At 38.3% G+C, this 20,412-nt stretch overlaps 1 protein-coding gene across 2 annotated transcripts in view; it reads right to left on the bottom strand.

Annotated features, from left to right (window-relative positions):
- The window catches only part of LOC100027080 (N-acetyllactosaminide beta-1,6-N-acetylglucosaminyl-transferase), a 111,208-nt gene that overhangs the window by 52,867 nt on the left and 37,929 nt on the right, over positions 1–20,412 (bottom strand). The window contains exon 1 of one of the 2 annotated variants that reach the window (XM_001377444.4): positions 18,702–20,133. The exons of the other annotated variant lie outside the window; for it this stretch is intronic. Within the exon in view, the coding sequence (XP_001377481.1) occupies positions 18,702–19,626 (925 nt within the window). The 5' untranslated portion in view covers positions 19,627–20,133. Of the gene's footprint in view, positions 1–18,701; positions 20,134–20,412 lie in introns of those variants that run through there. 2 annotated transcript variants of the gene reach the window in all.

The raw sequence follows: 20,412 nt of genomic DNA, 5'->3' as shown, positions 1-20,412 counted from the left end.
TTCCTTTTGTCTTGGTACCAATTATAAAGGGGTAAGGGCTAGGCAATCAGGGTTAAGTGACTTGCCCAGGGTCACACAGCTAGGAAGTTTCTGAGGCCAGATTTGAATCTAGGCCCTTCCAAATCCAGGCCTGACACTCCAGGCCAAGCCTATCCCTTGTGTTACCTAGTTGTTCCCGAACCATGTACCTTCAGCAGTGATGGTGATGAAATCCAGTTAAAGACAGAGTTCTCCAAACAATCAAAGGCACAGTTGGTTCTTGTCATTCATAAGGACTGATCTTTGCTTTTTGAGAGCTTTCTCAGAGCACCATTCTACTGTTCATAGTGCCAAAAATGGAGAATTTTTTTTACCTTTTGTCCTATTAATAGTTTATTAACAAAGTTGCCAAGAAAAAGACTTTGCAGATTATACTATATTGATTTGTCAGAACTTAAAGAAGCACATCCTTTCCTATAGGTAGGAAAAGAATTTAAAAGTGGTCTTTGGGATCAAATTTGACTTGGTTAGAAGAAAAGATAGTGTTAAGCACTTTAAAAATATTATCGCATTTAGTCCTCAGAGAGTCCTGTTAAATAGATTCTATTATCACCTCCATTTTATAACTGAACCTGAGACAGATGTCATCTATGGTTAGATAATTAGTAAATGTCTGGGAAAAGATTTGAGCTAAGCTTCCTGACTCTCAGGCAGTCAGGTGGCACAGTGGATAGAGCATCAAATCTGGAGTCAGGAAGACCTGAATCCAAATTGTGCAACCCTGGGCAAATCACCTTGTGTGCCACAGTTTCTTCATCTGTAAAATGAAGAAGGAAATGGCAAATCACTATAGTATCTTTGTAAAGAAAATTCCAAATGAGATCATGATGGGGTTGAACTGATTGAAATAGCAAACAACTTCCTGACTCCAAGCTCTAACCCTCCACTAGTCCTGGGAGTTCTCTGTGTTGCTGATGAAATCGTAGGTGAAGACTAGAGTGTATAAAATAATTCCTAACATCAAGACTCCCTCTGAATCATCTAGCAAACAAAAGAATGAAAATGTGCTTTTTTCCTTCTTCTTCAGTCCCATGAATAATAACAACAAACACATTTTTTTTCTAATCAAGGTACCTAATGGAAATTGAAGTTTATGAAAATACCTTTAACTTTCCCACCTATAAGTCACTTATGTGTATACACTGAAGTCACAATCAAAGGCTAGGATCATTTCCAAAGACTGCAGAATTCTTTCTCTTCTCTGCATATATACTGTGTCTATAACAGATTAGGAAAAGAATCTGAATAGTCTGTGGAATTCATCCAATGTCATTTAGCAGGATGAGCAGAGGGAAATTTGGTAGGTGAGGAATCTCAATTTTTCAGTGCTCCTGAAGTCAGAAATACTAATCAAAAGTTCCTATGCTGTTGCTTCTGACTATTTTAGACATTTATGAGTGAAACAGGGAACCTTAAGAGTTAACTGGCAATAAGGGTCAGCTAGGTGGTTCAGTAGATAGAGAGTCAGGCCCAGAGATGGGAGGTCCTGGCCTCAAGACACTTCCTAGATATGTGACCTTGAGCAAGTCATTATTAACCTCTATTGCTTTCGCCTGACTGCTCCCCTGCCTTGGAACTAATACAGAGTATTGATCCAAGATGGAAAGTGAGGATTAAAAAATAAAAGAGTTAATTAGCAACCACATGGTATAAAACTGGGCATCTCTTTATCTTTGAAATGTTTCTTCTACCCTTCTTCTACTTCAGTTCTTCTTATAGCAGCAGTTCTCAAATTTTTTGGTCTCAGGAACCTTTCATATTATTAAAAATTGTTGTGAACTCCCACCCTAAAACTAGGATTAATGTACATTATCTATTGATATTTACCATATTAAAATTAAAATTGCTGTTATGAAAATAGTTTGGATATCATGAACCCCTTGAGAAAGTCTAAGGGGTCCTCCTTGCCTTCCAAACTACCCTTCAAGAACACCTGCCTTATAGTAACAACCTGGGGAAATCCTGTGGACCTCAAATTGGCCATAGTAAAGGAAGAAGACATTTTGTCAGCTTCCTGGTGATGGTTTTTGAGAAAAAAAATCCGGATTTGTCTACAACGTTGCCGCTATTTGAGTATTCTATTGAGGGAATGCTTGCTATAAAAATAACCAATTAATTTTTTGAAAGAAACCAAATGGAATAATGTGCTCACTTCTCTTTACGCTATAAAATTATGTCTTGGTTGATGAATATCCCATTGGGAGATATCCATGGCCACTGTCCTGAACGTTGCCACCCATCCCAAATAACATTTCTCTACTACATTTTCCCCATGATAACACCACATACACACTTCATCGTCTTTGTTCCAAGTTGCTTGCCTGAGTCTCCTAAGTGTTCCTCTAAAGTGTGGACAAGAACCAGGTGAATAAAAAATAAGCTAAAATTTAGCTGACATCCTACAATCACTTCATACAACTACTTTGTAAGATGTACAATAATGGATTAATATCTTTGCCTCCATTTCATAGATGTGAAAGTGAGGTTGAATAACTTCCCCAGGGTGACAAGAGCAATTAAGTGTGTGACTAGAGGTGAGAATAGAAAGAAGGGAGTTGGGAGAAAAGATATAAAGTTCATAAGCTTATCTGACTTCAAATCCAGGGATTTTTCTGAAGCAATTTCAGAAATACTGAGCATTTTGGTCCTATATGTCTCCTCTCATCACCAAATCCCTGGGGGAAAAGTTACTATTGCCTCTACTCCTCTCACTAGCTTAATTTTTTTTAAATATTATGCCCTCAGATAATCAACAAACCTGAACATTTTAATACATAGTACGCGGACATGTTTTCTCTAATAGAATGCATATTCCTTGAGGGGAATCACTATTTCAATTATTTTCTTTGCATCCTCAGTGCCTAACATATTGCCTGGTATGGGGCAGGGATTTAATAAATGCTTACTGATTGGGGGCAGCTGGGTGGTTCAGTAGATTGAAAGTAAAGCCTAGAGATGGGAGGTCCTAGGTTCAAATATAGCGGCTTCAGACACTTCCCAGCTGTGTGACCCTGGACCAGTCACTTAATCCCCATTGTCTAGTCCTTACAACTCTTCTGCCTTAGAACCATACACAGTATTGATTCTAAAATGGAAGGAAAGGGTTGTTGTTTTTTTTTAAAGTAATAGTCAGCATTTATGAAACACTTTAAATATGTTTTATTTCCTTGAATCAATTTTAAGAGGAGTACTACTAGGAGCTCAGTGGATTAGAGCCAGGCTTGGATATAGGAGGTGTCTTTGGCTCAAATCTGGCCTTAGACATTTAATAGCTGTGTGACACTGGACAAGCCACTTAACTCCAATTGCTTACCCCTTACCTCTCTTCTGCCTTAGAACCAATACTTAGTGAGAATTTTTTTTTAAACCTTACTTTTTTAGAATCAATACCATGTATTGGTTTTAAGGCAGAAGAATGTTAAGGACTAGGCAGTGGGGATTAAGTGACTTGACCAGAGTCACACAACTAGATAGTGTCTGAGGCCACATTTGAACCCAGGACCCCCCTATCTCTGGCCCTGGCTCTCAATCCATTCAACCACCACACTTCCCCTGAATAGTAATTCTAAGACAGATGGTAAGTTAAAAAAAATAGATGCAGGCACTGTTATTCACCTACTTTATGGTTTAGTAAATTGAAACTTAAGAGTTTAAATGACTTGCCCACAGTCATACAGTAGCATTCAAACTCTGGTCTCCCCTGACTTTAATTCCATAGTTCTTTCTGCTATACTACAACCCCCCTTTTCCCTTGTTTGAGTTTTGTGTATCCTGTCCAAAGAGTCAGGGACTTCTGTTGCTGACTTAAGAAAGAAAGGAAGGAAGGAAACAAATATTTATTAATCACTTGCAATATTCCCAGAACTGTGCAAAATGCTTTATAAAAATTGTCTCATTTGAGCCACATAAAAACTCTGGAAGGAAAGTGCTATTACTATCTCCATTTTTATAGTTATAAATGAGGCAGAAATTAAGTTCATATAGCTAAGTTATTAAATGTCTAAGGCCATATTTGAACTCAGGTCTTCCTGACTCTAAGACCAGCTCTCCATTCACTTCCTCATCTAACTGCCCATAGAAAAGTGATACCTTTTCATTGGTCATTGGACAGCTGGGTCCTCTTGGAAGAACACAGTGAGCTTTTAGAGGTAGGCTCTCCATAGAGACATGGACTATCCTAGGGCTGTGATGGTAACCTATGGAGTGGGTGCCAAAGATGGTATGCAGAGATGCAGAGTGGGCATGTGGGTTCTCTGTGGGCATGTAGCCACCACCTTCCCTCCCCACTCCCACCCCCAAAGTTGATACTGGAAAGGCAGAGGGACTCAGCCAGAGCTGCTCCCCTCTAACTCTCCATGTACCTGATGGTATTTTTTTCACATCTCCTGCCCCTCTGCCCAGCAGCCAATGGGAGCACAAGGGAGGGTGAGTAGGTGGGTGGCTCACAGGCAGCAGAGCTGGAGGGGAGCAGAGTCCTCCAGCCACTCCCTCCCCCTCTCTACACTTGCTGAGGACATTCCTCACTTCACCCATCCCTCTGCCCAGCAGCTCAATGGGAGCACTTCCTCCCTCCCTGTATGGTATAAGGGGGTGGGGGAGTGTTCTTGGGTTAGTGTAGCCATAGGCAGGTTAGCTGACAGGAATGAAGACTAGCTCACAGACTCATCTTTGGGAGAAAGCAAACTAAGGCTCCCAGTCATAGATACTGAAAGGGAAGGTCAATTAGCCAGAATCTGGAAAACAACAATGAAAACAAGTGAAAGGAGTCTCATACAAGTTCCTTTTCAGGTTATCCTTGTGAACAGCAGAGAGTATCTCATTTTCCCTTGTTTAGGAAGAGAGATTCAGGTTGGGAAATTTTTAAAGACATTTTATAACCCCAAGAAGCAGGAATGATTGAATAGAAAAGAATAACACAAACTGTTGGCATTTACTATATCAAGATAAATTTATGAGCAGCTCATATGTTAAATCCTCTCTCAAACAGGAAACTATCTCCCTATTTTAAGTCAGAGAATAGCAAGACCTTGTTTTAAATAACCAAAAATATGTTCTAAAACCCTTTATATAAACTGAAAATAGTGCATAATAGTGAGTCCTTTTAATTAATATTTTATTTCAATTTATTTATATTTTATAATTTATACATTAATTATTTAATAAGTATTTCTTATACAAACATACCGGGACACTTGAGGACTTTTTTAAGCTTACCAGAGCTACCAGCATTGCACTCTTGTACTTTGGGGTGTGACAAGGAAATAATGTAAAAAATATCATTATTTAAATTGCAAAGTTTAAATTCCTTTTGAGAAGAATTTTAGGTAAAGAAGATGCTACCTCTCTGAATCCAGAACTGAACTGTTGGAGAAGTCACCATGAAGAAGCCTCCAGACCACAAGTTGCACAAAATTGAACTTTGGGTGTGGTTGATTGAACATTTATTTGTATCTGTACTTTCATGCCAAAGGGGACTGCCCCCTAACTGGCTTTTTGTCAATGCGTTCAGCAATTATTGGTTTTATTCTTTTGTTTCTCTTATCCTCAAATTATTATAATCTTTAAATTGATTATGTTTTCATGATCCTTTGGAAAAAAATTAATTTTTTTCAAATGATCACACGGAGGAATGTAAAAAATAGACTCGAATACAGGACTACAATCCCCATGAGCCTTTGCTCCACTTCCCCAGAAAGCCTTGTAATCTCACCTGGGCGGAGATCAAGAAGGTATTTAAGCTGATTCAAAGGCTTTTGAAGGAGGCTCTCGGGGTTGGACTTCCTTTTTGGGGCAGGCGTGGCTTTTTTTCATAATGTAGATGAGGTTGTATCTAGGCCTCTCTATGGCCTAGACACGTGTTTCTTATCCTGTATTTTCTTTAATCCTTAATCTTCAATAAACCTCTAAAAAATATAATACTCCTTGCAGAGAGAAACTAATTTCTACCTGCCCCAGTCTCCCCTAAATTTTAATCTTTACAGGGGCCAGTGTTAATAACAAAATAGCATTAATATAACAAAAAGAAGCACTGCTCTTGACCATTACAAGTAAGACCTCTGATGCAATAGTTAATATTTGATAAAAAAAAAAACAAAAAAAAGCAATGTAATGACTCACACTAATACTTCTCAGAGAGAAATGTGGGTAACTATAAATTTCAATATAAATGTGACTGGGCAGACTGCTGTGAGACTTTACACAGCTTGGGATAATGACCACGATTTAATGCACAATTTAAAATTTTTTAATTTTATGTATCTTTCTGTCTTTATTTTTTAATTGCCAATTGCATATACCTGAATTCACATATGTCGAGTTCACATAAAACAAGGTCTCATTATACATTTTCAAAAATTAGGTGTATATTATGTCTAATACCCAGGAGGCAGCTAAGTGGAGCAATAGATAGAATACTGAGCCTGGATTCAGGAAAACCTTATTAGTTCCCATCTAGCCCCAGATCCTTATTAGCTATATGATGCTGGGCTAGTCACTTAATCCTGTCTGCCTCAGTTTCCTCATCTGGAAAATGAGCTGGAGAAAGAAATGGCAAATCACTCCAGTATCTATGCTAAGAAAACCCCAAATCAGGTCATAAAGAGTTGGACACAGCTGGAAAATACCTGAAAAGAAAGGTTATAGTATTTTTCTCAATTATTTTCTTCAACTGTATTTTTTTTTGAGGCTCAGTAATTTTGAATCTTTTTTCATTTGCCTTTCATAGCTAGAAAAGAAAGTGGCAAACTGCTCCAGTGTCTTTGGCAAGAAAACCCGCAAATGGGGTTGCAAAAGTCTGACCAACTGAACAATAATAAATATGTATTGTTTTCCTGGCCAGCAAAGTCCTATAGTAGGACAATCTTTCAATGTCTAAACAAATTAATGTGTCAAGTGCCATAGATTGCCAGTTCTAAAATAATTTGTATCCCTTTTGTTTTAACACATTTTAATGCAATGAGAGATAAATAAATATATTATTTTATCAAACAAGAGGACTTGAACCTGTTTGGTGTTTGAGGTTGCAGCTGTTTTGACATATGTCAGAAGCTGAACTTCCTCTGAGCAACATTCTATCAAGCACTTACTTTTCGCTACCATCCTGGCTCCCATTTGCTGCTGAAATCTAGTCCTTTTTCTGTCTTTCATGGTGTGGCAAACTTTCTATAGTCCTGGCTACTGATTGTGTAAATGCATAATTGCTTAAATCATTTTAGTTGATTCAAAGACCTGTTATAGATTTGTTTTTCCTTTACTTAGATTTTTTTAGACATAAGGCTTTTACATTTTGTATTTCATCCACAAGTTATTTTTCTCTTTTATTTGGATTTTTTCATGTTTTTTATTTTCTTTTGCAAATTCGTTCATATACCTCATAACTCAGCCATGCATCCCTGAGTGATCGCTGTGTTTATTATTATTCGCCTCAAAGGGGCCAAGTTATTGTTGTGAACTTTGATTTAAATTTGAGCAATTTTAGGATAAGAAACTTGCAACCTCCCAGAATCCAGAATGCACCATGAAGATAGATGCCTGCATTGACCACATGCTGTACCAGAGGATCCAGAGTGAACTTTGGGATGTGAATTGAACTATAGGGGGATTGAAATGCTTTTGTTTTGAATGTATACTCTTATGCCAAAGGGGACTGCCCCCAAATTGGCTTTTCGTCAACCTTCATTGACGAATCATTGGTTTTATTATCTTTTCCTTTTATCCACAAATTATTGTAATCTTTAAGTTAATTATGTTTCCATGCTCCTTTTGGGGAAACTGGTTTCCCAATACGATCACAGGGGGTATGTGTAAATGGAGATTTTTGAGCCTTTGGACTTCATCCCCCAGAAATCCCTTAGAATTTCCCAAAACTCCCTTTTCTTGTGTCCCCTCATTTTGCATTATTGTATTTAAGTGGCTGTAACTCCTCCCTCTTCCTCTTTTTGAACCTGCCACTGGGCTGAATTCAGGCAGTTCTTTTTGCCCTAGTTATTATTAATAAAACTTTTAAAATATAATATATAGTTATTGATCATTAATTTTGAAACCCACAATATGAAGGTCAACAAAGCAAGGTGGAAAGACCATGTGACTTGACTGATTAAGAAAGATGGAAGTGAAACAGACAGCATGGTGCCTAGAGGCAAGAAGACCTCAGGTCACTCTGACTTCAGCCACTTATTAGTTGAGTGACCCTAAGCAAGTCCCTTAGCTTTAGTTACCTGTAAATGGGGACAAAAATAGCACCTACCTCAAAGGGCTATGAGGATCAAATCAAATAACTGTCAAAAGCACTTAGCAAACAGTATCTCATACCTAGTAGGAGCTATATAAATGCCAATTCCCTTCCTTTCCTCCTTTTTCTTTCAGGAGGTCTGGATTCCAATACTGTATTTAACACTTATTACATTAGCTATGTGAACAAGTCATTTATATTCTCTAAACCACAGTTCCTTTATCTGCAAAATAAACATAATACTGGTATCTCCTATCTCATCAGACTTTATGATCAAAGGCGAGTGCATGTGTGCTCGCAAGCTCTCTCTCTCTCTCTCTCTCTCTCTCTCTCTCTCTCTCTCTCTCTCTCTCTCTCTCTCTCTCTCTCTCTCTTTCTCCCCCCCTTCTCTTCCTCCTTCCCTCCCTCTCTCTGATTTTAAAGATTTTTAAAATGTCACAAACATATGTCAGTGTAATACTTTGTAATTCATAAAGGTATAAAGTTACTTGTATATTTATCTCTATCATAAAGTAACCTGGAACAATGAGCTCCATGAAAAGGACGGTCATTACAGGAAATACCTCGGGCCTGCTTAGAAACATAACATACATTGTGAAAAAGATTATATGAGCTCCAGCCACACCCAGACTGGACTGTGCCAAGCCCCCACAAATATTCCACCGTACAAACATACCTTGTTAACAGCTCAATCCTTCCATTCAGTAGGTACTCTACCTTGCGAGAAAGTTTTTAGATTTTGTTCAATTAACTTCTTTGCCATTCCTTTCCTTTCATTACCTGGCACTAGAGGAATAGCTAGGGGGCACAGTGGATAGAGGGCTCAGCCAGGAGTCAGGAAGACTCCTCTTCTTGAGTTCAGGTCTGAACTCAAAAGACACTTACTAGCTCTGTGACCCTGAACAAGTCACTTAACCCTCTTTGACTCAATTTCCTCATCTGTAAAATGAGCTGGAAAAGGAAATGACAAACCACTCCAGTATCCCTGCCAAGAAAACCCCAAATGAGGTCATGAAGAATCAGATATGATTGAATTAAACATTCCTTCTCCCATAAGTTTGTGCCTTCCATGGCTAGAATGAACTTTCTCATCTTCCCCTTCAGGCTCAGCTCAGGAATCATTTTCTGTCTCTAATTCCCACAGCTTTATTTTTTCCTTTACTTATGTAACTTTTTAGTTTAGGCTTTTTTTTTTTTAATCTGTGTACATTCTGGTTCTCTTGTTTGAAGGCAAGCAGGGCAAGGACTTCTTCATTTTATTCCTAGCACCCAATACCACATCTCCCACAGAATATATGCTTAATAACAGTTTGCTGAATCAAATCAGATCTAAGCTAGAAATCCAGGAAAGCCTTGAACCAAACCATATACGGAAAAGACCCAGTAAGTGAGTTAAATAAGCCAAAGCAGTGAAACAATTTGGTAATGTTATATATAGAGCAGGGCTGAAAGGTACTGAGTAGAAAGAGATACTCAAGTCAGGTAGCAGATTTAATTATCATAAAACCTACAAAATATTAGAACAGGAAAAAATTCCAATCAACTTACTCATGTTAATAATGAGAAAAACAAGGTACAGAAGGGAATGGACTCACCTAAAGTCACACCATAAGTAAAGTACAAAGTCAAGAATCAAATATTGGGGAGCACTTAGATAAAAGAACCAGACCCAGAGATGAGAGGTCCTGGAGTCAAATCTAGCTGTGTGACTGGGGGCAAGTCACCTAATCCCTACTGCCTAGCACTTAATTCTTTTCTTCCTTGGAACCAATATATAGTATTGAGTCTAAGACAGAGGGTAAGGGTTGTTTTTTTTTTTTTAATGTATCACCAGATTTGGAAAGCCACTGTGGAGGTCCTTTGATCCCATAGCTTCCAACACAAAACAAAATAATGGAAAGATTTTTTACATAATATAAAAAAACCCAAAAGCTTTAAAAAATACTTCTATCAAGTCCAAGACAGAAGGTAAGAGTTTAAAAAAAAAGACAGCTAGGGATGGATCAGGAGTCAGGAAGACCTGAATTCAAATCTGACCCCAGAAACTTATTAGCTGTGTGACCCAGGCAAGCTACTTAACCTCTCTCAGCCTCAGTTTCCTTACATATACATATACTTCTAGCATTGTGAAGAGCAAGTGAGAGAATATTTGGAAAGCGCTTTGCAAACCTTAAAGAACTATATAAAAGCTTGTTATTAATGTTCTTAGTAAGAGACCAAGAATTTGTGGTCTTGTTTATTTCTAATAAGGAGAAATAAAGAATACATTACAATCCCTCTAGGATATGGAACAAAATGGCCTTATTGCATCATGCAGGCACATGCTACAGAGTAGACTAGGACGTAGTCCAAGCACAAACACCACTTTGTATTGATCCTTAACAGAGTACTTTGCTCTTAAGAAAAAAAAGGAAACAAAAACTCTGAGCTGATTGGAATCTTACACAGAATTAAATTTTCTCTAGTATAAATTTGTTTCCCACCCTCTTTAGCTGTGATTATAAATGTTATTGAGAGAAAAGAAAGAAAAGAAGAGGGAAAGAGGGACAGGGATAAGGGAGAAGCAGAGAGGAGGGAAATGATAAGAGGAGAAAGGGAAGAAGAAAATAAGGGAGAGATAAGGCTAAGCAAATATTATCAAAATTATCTACGCAAAACAAACACATAAGAAATAAAAGCTATAGCAAGCACGTGGCTAGAGGTACAGGATTTAAAAAAGGAGATAAGCTATGGCACCTAATTGCCATATAAAGTGTGACAAGGAAATCACTTTAAAAGACTGATATATATTAATTTAAGGTCGCCAAGGAATTCAGCTATGTAATTCCTAAATGAAAACTCAAGTCAGCAGTCAACCTTTTATGGAGTTTAATTACAACAGGAGGAAGAAAGGAATTAGAGATAGAGAGAGAGAAAAGGGAGAGAAGGGAATAGGGCTTAAATACCCCTTCTGTTTAGGCTGGGCCAAAAGGCCCAAGCCCTTAGATAGCTGGGGCAAAGAAAAGAGATCAGTCCCTATTACTCACGTGACCAAAATGGAGAAACTGTCTCAGAGGCCCCCACCTTCAGCTTCCTTCAGAGCAAGCTTCTCAGAGCACACTCCAACCACTCAGACAAACTCCTCAACCACCACCCTGAGTCTTCAGACCCCTCTCTCTTTAAGGAAACCATCCAAGTTCCCTCCCCTCAGTTCTCACATCTACCAATCACTGTCCATCAATTTCCCTGTGCCAATGGAGGCTCTAGCTTAACCCAGGACTGCCCAGAGGTCTCTGGCTTTGCATATGTCTGTTGAAGGTCATATTTTCAAATAATTAAATCTTTGATCCTTTGCTACAGCCCTTCCTAAATCCTGTTAACCTGAGTAGGGTAGAGATTGGAATAATTAAATTTTGATCTATGCTGCAGCCCTTCCTCAATCCTGTTAGGACTGAGTAGGGTGGAGATTGATTCCAAGTATCTCCATTGTATCAATTCTAAAATCAATCATGACTCAAAGAAATTCCTGTTCTATTCTTAAGCATAGGTCAAAGCCCTTTCCATTGTTCAGCAAAAGGTTTCTGTCCTAAAGTAATCTTAAGAAGGGAGGAGGAGGAAACTCTCATGCCAATGGGGTTCACATTCCAATAGCCAAGACCCACTATCAATAGGAAATTTTTCAAGTATGAAATTTTCCAATGGTGAAATTTCCAACATTTATAAGTCTAAGGAATTTTAAGGTTTACAAAAGGATATATACAGTAATAAATGATGGAAGGGAAGGCACTAATAAGTTAGGGGATTAGGAAAAGTATCCTGTGGAAGGTAGAACTTGAATTAAATCTTGAAAGTGACCAGAAATTTCAAGAGTAAGAGGTAAAAAGAGAGGGCATTCCAGCCAGGCATGAGGACAGTCTATGCAAAGGCATAGAGATGGGAAACAGCATCAAATGTGAGAATTAACAAGGTGACTCATATGGATGAACTGTAGAGGGGAATAATAAAAGAAACCTGGGAGCTGGATTATAAAAAGTATTAAGTGCCAATTATTAAATGTCTTTACATTTGATCCTAGAAGTAACTAGTTCTGGAATCACTGAAATTCAATGAATAGGGGTGGTAATGACACATTTGGACCTCCACTTTAGGGAAATCTCTTTGGCAACCTGTATAGAGAAGGGATAAGAGCAGAGATTTTGAGTTAGAGCCACCAATGAGAATGCTATAGTTATCATCCATGTAATGGATGTTCTAAAGATTGAGAAGATAAAAGATTTGGAAACTGACTCATCACTAAGAAGTGAGAAATGAGAAGATAATGTCAAGATTGTGATTTCGGATTACTGAAAAAATGTTGACATTTTCAATAATAGAGAAGTTCCAAAGAAGAGCATGTTGATATAAAGGGTGATAAAATCGCTTCTTCCTTAAACTTAGCTTTTTTCAAACCTAAACAATTTTTAGGAAGAGACAAGATCAGCCATACTTCACTCACTCTTTCAACTTTTTCACCATGTTTCAGTTGCCTTCTCCTTCTGACCCTGTGGCCTCCTTATTCCTCTTCTGAATCTCCATTTTCAGCAATCTTTGCCCCCAGGCACCCTCCACTTTTCAGCTCTCTATTTAGAAAGAAAATCCAGAAGGCAGCAACAATCTTTCTTTTTGTTTATTTTTACAGCCCCAGTTGTTAGCATAGTTTCTGACACATAGTAAGTTTTTAATAAGCATTTATTTTGGATTAGATGATCTTTTAAAGTTTTTTTCATTCTAAAAATCTCATGTGCAAATGTGTGGTACAGAAATGTTGTTGAGTTGTTTCAATTATGTGTGATTTTTCTGGCTCATTTTACAGATGAGGAAACTGAGGCAAGCAGAATTAAATGACTTGCCCAGGGTCACACTGCTAGTCAGTCTAAGGCTATATTTGAACTCAAGATGATTTTTCCTGATTCCAAACCCACAGAAATGTAAACTTATAAATCACCCATGATTCCCAGCTGCTAGTGCTCTTTCCCAATTACTTCACCCTGAGAGTTGGACTTGAGAGAGCAATATAATGCATTTGATACTTCCTAGTAGTGTAATCACTCACTTCACTTCTGGGGCCTCAGTTTATCTGCAACATACTAATAACCTCTTTAGCTCTTAGCTATCAGGAGGCTCAAATGATATAACATACAATGTGCTTTGGAAACCTACATAAATGCCAAATATTATAACCAGGGGTTATAGAGTATCACTATATATATACTGTAATATTATATGATAATAATATATAATAATATTAAATATAACCAGGGGGGATACTTGTGTTCCTGAGCTTGCCTTGCCTGCTGAGATGCCTTTTTTTTTTTTAAACCTTTCCCTTCTGTCTTAGAATTGACTTTGGGTCTAAGGCAGAAGAGCAGTAAGGGCTGGCAATGGGGGTTCAGTGACTTGCCTGGGGTCACACAGCTAGGAAATGTTTGAGGCCAGATTTGAACTTGGGAAGATGAGTCTTCCTGACTCCAGGCCTGGCACTCTACCCACTGTAATACCTAACTGCTTGAAAGGATGACCTTTAAGCATCTCAAATTTAAATTGCCCAAACATAAGTCATTATCTCCACTTATCTCAACTCACTCCTCTTTGGATCTTTTGTATCACTGAAGACCTCAGTCTCCAGGTCTGGCTCTCTAACCACTGAGCCCCCAAACTGCCCCTGCTGAAGTGCTTTTTAAGTGTTTGTTGGAAGCAAATAGAATCCTTTGGTCCTAAATTCATAAGCCCTTCAAAATATGGAATAATTGACTTCAGTAAAGCTAAGCTTAGCAGTTTTTTAGCTTTCTTCATGTTGTTTATTTAAAAATTTTTTAATTTTCTACCAATCACATGTAATAACAAATTTCCTCTCACTTCCCCAAGTTGTACCATTGAAATTATCTCCCTCTCTCCCCTTTCTCCCTCCCAATTGCTGGTAGGTGATTTGATCTGGATTATACATGCATTATTATGCAAAACATTTCCACATTATACTTTTTTGTGAGTAATCTTATAAAACCAAAACATAAAATCCAAATAAACAATTGAAAAATCATATGCTTTGGTCTGCATCCTGACTCCTAACAGTTCTTTTTCTGGAAGTGGATACATATTTTTTTTAAATGGGGGATGGGGGCTGGTAGGTGGCCTGGCAGATTGAAAGACAAGGCTAGAGATGGAAGGTCCTGGGTTCACATCTGACCTCGAGTATTTCCTAGATGTGTGACCCTGGGTAAGTCACTTAACTCCCATTGCCTAGCCTTTATCACTTTTCTGCCTTAAAACCAATACATAGTATTGACTCTTAAGATGGAAGATATGGGTTATTTAAAAAAAAATAAAATGTTATTTTTCTCACCTGAGACTCATCTACAAACACAGGATGGGTAAACTCCTTAATTTTACAAATGGAAAAATAAAACCCAAGGAGGTTAAATGACTTGCCAGGGACTATAGATTTGAACCTAGGTCCTTTGACTTCAGAATTGGGACTTTAATATCAGTCATGTAAAAGAATAGATGTATAAAAAAAATAGCTTTGTGGCTCATTGAATAGAGATCCAGGACTAGAGATAGGAGGTCCTGGGTTCAAATTTGGCCCCATATACTTCCTAATTGTGTGATCTTGAGTAAGTCACTTAAACTCCCCCCCCCCCCCCCTTGCCTAGCCCTTACCATTCTTCTGCCTTGGAACTGATACTTTTGATTCTAAGTTTCTAGACAGAAGTTAAGGGTGTTAGTGACTATAAATGTGTATGTATATGTAAATAAAAGGTATTAATGTACATAAACATTTAAGTGGCCTACATGTCATTTATTATCAATGAACAAGCATTTATTAAGCACCCAATAACTGGCCAGACACTGTTAAACACGGAGGATGCAAAAAATGCCCAAAAAATGCCCCAAATAAAAGTAAACCAAAAAAGTATAAGTCTCAGTTCTTAAGGGGTTCACATTTTAATGGTGGGGACAATATGTAAACAACTGTGTGCAAACAAAATCTATACAAGGTAAAATGAGAGGTCATTTCACAGGGAAGGAACTAGCAAGTCGGAAAGGGAAGAGGCAGCTGGGTAGCTCAGTGGATAGAGGGCCAGACCTAGAGCTAGGAGGAGATCCTTGGTTCAAATTTGACCCCAGACACTTTCTAGCTGTGGCCCTGGGCTAGTCACATAACTCCCATTGCCCAGCCCTTACTGCTCTTCTGCCTTAGAACCAATACACAGGATTGATTCCAAGACGGAAGGTGAGGGTTTAAAAAAATAAAAATAAAAATAGATAGGGAAAGGTCTCCTGCAGAAGGTGAGCCTTTGAAATGAATTCTGAAAGGAAGCCATTGGGGTTGGGTGGTGGAGGGAAGGGGAGAATAAATAATTTTTAAAGGTCTATCTATTTTTATGTGTCCCTTTTTATGTGAATTTTTATTTAAATTTATATGTTAGCTAAGGGTGATGTCTAACCAGATTCACTGTAAACCAAAGAAAAGTTATGTTTTTAAGGAGTAAACTTTGCTTAAGGAATTTCACATAATGTACCTATTAAGTAAAAGAAGCTTAATAATGTGTTTTTTAAAACCAAAACCTAATATAAATAATATAAATAAAGTTGTAGGTGGTGATAGGTTTTTTGGTTTTTTCTTTTAAAGAAAAAATCCCCAACAACTATTCTATCCTTATAAGAGAAACAAGCTCTTTGGGGCACAACATTTTTTTCCTTTTATAATAATAACTATAACATTATTATTATCATTTTTTTTGTACCTGCGACCAGCCCTAGTGTTTTCTTGTCCTCCCTAACTCTTCCTCCCCTGCTGGGATCACTCGTTTCTTTTGGCAACTCAAATCCATTTATAAAAAGAGAAAAGGACAGATAGACCTTGCTGTGCAGGAGAGAAGGACCCAGACAACATCATCTTCTAAAAACCCCTCCATGAAAGCCCCTCACTTGACAACCACAGGCCACACACTTGGTGCAATGGCAAAGATCCCCGACTATAAACATACTCCATAATCCGACGGTTTCTTTCACAAACTCTCCAATCCAATCAACAAACAAGCCAGTGCTTACTAGGTAGAAGGCACAGAACTAAAGGTTGAAGAATAGAAGAAGCAAAAAACAGTCCTAGCCATCAGAAAACTAACCAGATTTTCTTGCTAAGAAGTGATTTGTGGGGCCTGGACTCCCTCCTCCATTATTTCTCTTCCACTCTTCAATCTTCTAGAGATTGCTTTAGATATATGATACATAAAGAATGAATTATGAATCAGTCCCTACATAGGAGGCTTGGAGTGATTCCTAGTTTTGGTGGGAGCAACAGCTGACAGTGAAGTGTCTTATAAAATCAAATTTCCTCCAATACTGTGAATTTCATTGCCCCTGACCACTTAAGCTCTGTCCATTCCTTTCCAAAGTGAAATTCATACACATCTACTTTGTGCTTTCAAGGGCTGCCATAATATGACTTGCTACTTTGAGACTGTTTTAAGGCAGGAAGGAAGTTTCAAATAACAATCAAATGTCTCTGTGATACTACACCCCAAACAGGAAGATCTGTGGTTAAAACAAACAGGTGTGTGTTTGTGTGTGTGACAGATAGAGACACAGAAGACCCAGAAAGCAAGGAGATACACAGCTACACTGGGACATGGTAGGGCAACCTACCAATCAATCAATAAAAAATATTTATTAAGTGCTTACAATGTGCAAACACAAACATGGAAGCCAGCAGTGTGATTCCTATAACTCACTATGACTTTCCATTACATACATGGGCGATGGAGAGTTTGGGAAAGCTAATCAGTGTTAGAAAGAAGATTTTAAGTCAGTCTTCTGCCTTCAAAAGCCTGGAATTCCTTGGGACTTTGGCCAAATCAGTTATAAGAAACTGAGAAGGCTTAATACTATATAAAGCCAGGCCAGAATTTCTTTAAAAAAAAAAAATCTGTTCTCTTGTCATCTTGAGCCAGCCCAGAAATAAATGTTTCCAAAATATTATTCTTATTCTGTCAAAACACAGTTTTGCCTTTAAATCCAAATATTTAGTAACTTTGCCTCACCTGCTTAATGTGTTAATCTGAATAAATTATCAGAGCACATTTTCTAGATCTTAACTCAAACTGAATAATAAAGATTTTACAGTATTAGATTAGTCATTTGTGGCCGACTCATACATGAAGGAGGAAATGTTGAAATAAAGATAGCTGTTGATTCTGGTGTCTGGGAACTTTGGAAGAAGCCATCAAGTAGAGGGAAAAGAGGTTTTGGAATCATAAGGCCTGTCTTAGACATAAAGGAACCATATGACTGGGCAAACCACTATTCAGGACCACAGCAAGATACAAGGTTAATACAAGATAACCAAGGAGTATCCAATAATAAGGAGAACTAGCATTTATATAGGACTTTTAAGGTTTACAAAGTACTTTTATTCATCCATTGGCTTTTTAGATCCTGAAAACAATCCAAGGGAATTAGGTGCTATTATTATTCCTATTTTACTGAGGGGAAGATTAGGCTAAGAGAGGTGAAAATGTCAGATTTGCATCTAGCAAAGTGATTTGGGGCACTTTACCTCTCACCCTAAATTCCTCATCTATAAAATAGGGAATGACACGGGTTGAATTAGATGGTTTCTAAGATTCCTTCCAGCTCTCAATCTAGGATTCTATCATCAGTGGAGGGAGCCCATGTACCTTAAGTTCTACAAATTCATGAAATAATAGGTCCTGACAGAAATAAATCTTTTTAAGATATAAAAAAGAAATATCTGACTGAAGGTAACAACAAAAGAAGAGTTTCAAATGGTCCTCATTAATGTAAGACTAAGAAATGAGGCCTTACCTACAATGTCCAAGGCAAAACCATTTTGTTCCTTAAAAACAATAAATACTATGATTATAAAGCAATGAGAACGTTTTTCTTGGGTAACTGGTAACCTGGCTTATAAAAGCAACTATAAAGAATTAAAAAAAAATTTTTTCTGGGCAATGGCAACATTTCAGGAAGAAGTACAGGGCTTCCCAAGTAGACTGACTGTCTCCTTTGGACTAAATAATGTACAGGTGGAATTTTAAGTTGATATATGCTGGAAAAGTTCAACTTATGACTATAATCACAACTCACTAAAAAAAAGTAACTTTGGGAACTCTAGATGTTGATACTAGCCTTGAAAAGTATCACCACCAAATTTGATCAGTAAGTCTCTTACCCATCTCTAAGCATTGCCTTCCAAGTTATTCCAGTAAGATGTCACATATAAATCTATAGATCTGAAACTTACATATTCATATCTGGACATATAAAATCATGCCTAAGATGCTTTAGGTACTGAAAGATTTATTTTTTAAAGGCCCCTTCATAAATTATTCTAATGACTAAAGTGCCCCACAAATGAGTCTAGTAGGCAGGTAGAATAAGAAATTACACATACCAGTGAGCCGATTAAGAGTCACCCAGAAATGCTCATCCGGACTGTAGGTATCCCTAGACCATTGGAGTAAATCAATGGCTCGATGATCTTGGAAGACAAAGTTGACAAACTCTTTTGTGAGGGCAACATAGGCAGAGCCAAAGTAAATTACAAGTTTATGGGGAGGGGAGGATTTTAAAATCTTGGTTTTTTCCATATATGAGGCTTTCTGGCTCATATATTCTCTAAAGACATATTTTGTCCTTTCGATGGCATGTGCAGGAGGCAGCACCCCAGGGGTGATATTTTTCCCTTTAAATCCTTTCAAATGCTGGATTATTTCCTTATTGGTTTTCAGAGGGAAATCCTGCCCACAGGTGTTGATGAGGTATTTCCACTGAATCTGAGAGGCTACAAGGTCTTTCATACAGTTCAGGTCAGCCTGGAGCCTAGATATTCCACCATAGACAACTGGCTCCATCTTGGAGGCAAGGAAAACATTGGAGAAGCAGCTCACCAACCACTCCACAGCATCTTTAAATTCAGTAGTCGCCTTCTCATCCATGTGAATACAGTATACATTTTGGGGCATGTAAACTGCCCGGAAGAGTCTCTCAAAGGTTTCAAAATCCTTATGTACCACCATTACATAGGCCAAAGGAAACTGGGCTTCTTCTTTCGAAAGGGGGGCGGTTATATAGTGACTTTGGAGCAAGTACTGCTCGCAGGAGACTCTTCCAAACGAAGGCACTAATACTTTCTCCCACTCAAATACTGGCCTCCCTTCAACGACTGCATTACAAGATTCGTAGAGAGAATATCGCTCGTTAGATACATTAAACCGGTGGTAACTCTTGGAATCATAGATATGATGGTTGTACAGTACGAAGAAGAGGACCAAGCTCAGCAAGGGAATGACAAAACGATAATACCTCCCAAAGTTCATGCTTTTTATTCCACGGAGGAAAAAAAGAATCCCTCTTCGGGACTGAGAAGTGAGGACTCAGTTCCCGAAACCTAAGTCACCCAGCCTCCAGCTTACTTTTCTGGAAGATCTTGCATTGGGGCAGCTTCTCAGCTGTGTCTGCTTGTCCAGGCTCCAAAGAAGACATGTGGTTTAATTAAGAGTAGCTCTCTAGTTCTGTCTCCAGGCCATCCCCCGGCTTCAGCATTGGATAGCAAAGATTCCGTCCCTTACAGCGCGCTGCGTTCAGCTCCCTCAGTCTGGTAACTAGGCTTTAAGAGCAGGCAGCTCAGCTCAGCTCAGCTCAGTTCAGCCCAACCCAGCCCAGCTCTGGGTTAGCGCTTGATTTGCATATGAAAGCATGGGGCAGATCTTAGCAAATTACATTAGGGGCGGCTAGAAGATCTTTGGCTGGCAGGAGCTTTTGTTTCTTTGGCCTTCCCTTTACCACCTACTCCCATTCACTAACCTATTTATTCTGCTTTCTCGGATCCTCCCACCCTGGTCCCACCCACTTAAACTCTACCAGTTTAGCGCCTCTTTCTTTCAGCACTGGCAAAGGCGCTAAAGTTGTAACAACTGTACTTATCAATTCGTTCTCTTTTTTCTCTTTCTGACTTCTTGGGACCTCTTACTCAATTAACTAGTATCTTTACCTTCTGGGTGCTAACGTAGGAGGACAGCGAAACCTCCTACCGTTAGCACCCAGAAAAATGCACTTGCATTCTGAACTAGTCATAGTAACTTTTAGCACACACACAAAAAAAT

This window comes from Monodelphis domestica, chromosome 3 (genome assembly GCF_027887165.1).
Source record: "Monodelphis domestica isolate mMonDom1 chromosome 3, mMonDom1.pri, whole genome shotgun sequence".
Taxonomy (NCBI): Eukaryota; Metazoa; Chordata; class Mammalia; order Didelphimorphia; family Didelphidae; genus Monodelphis; species Monodelphis domestica.
The sequence above is the reverse complement of the archived record's forward strand: the minus strand, read 5'-3'. Positions and strand labels throughout refer to the sequence as shown.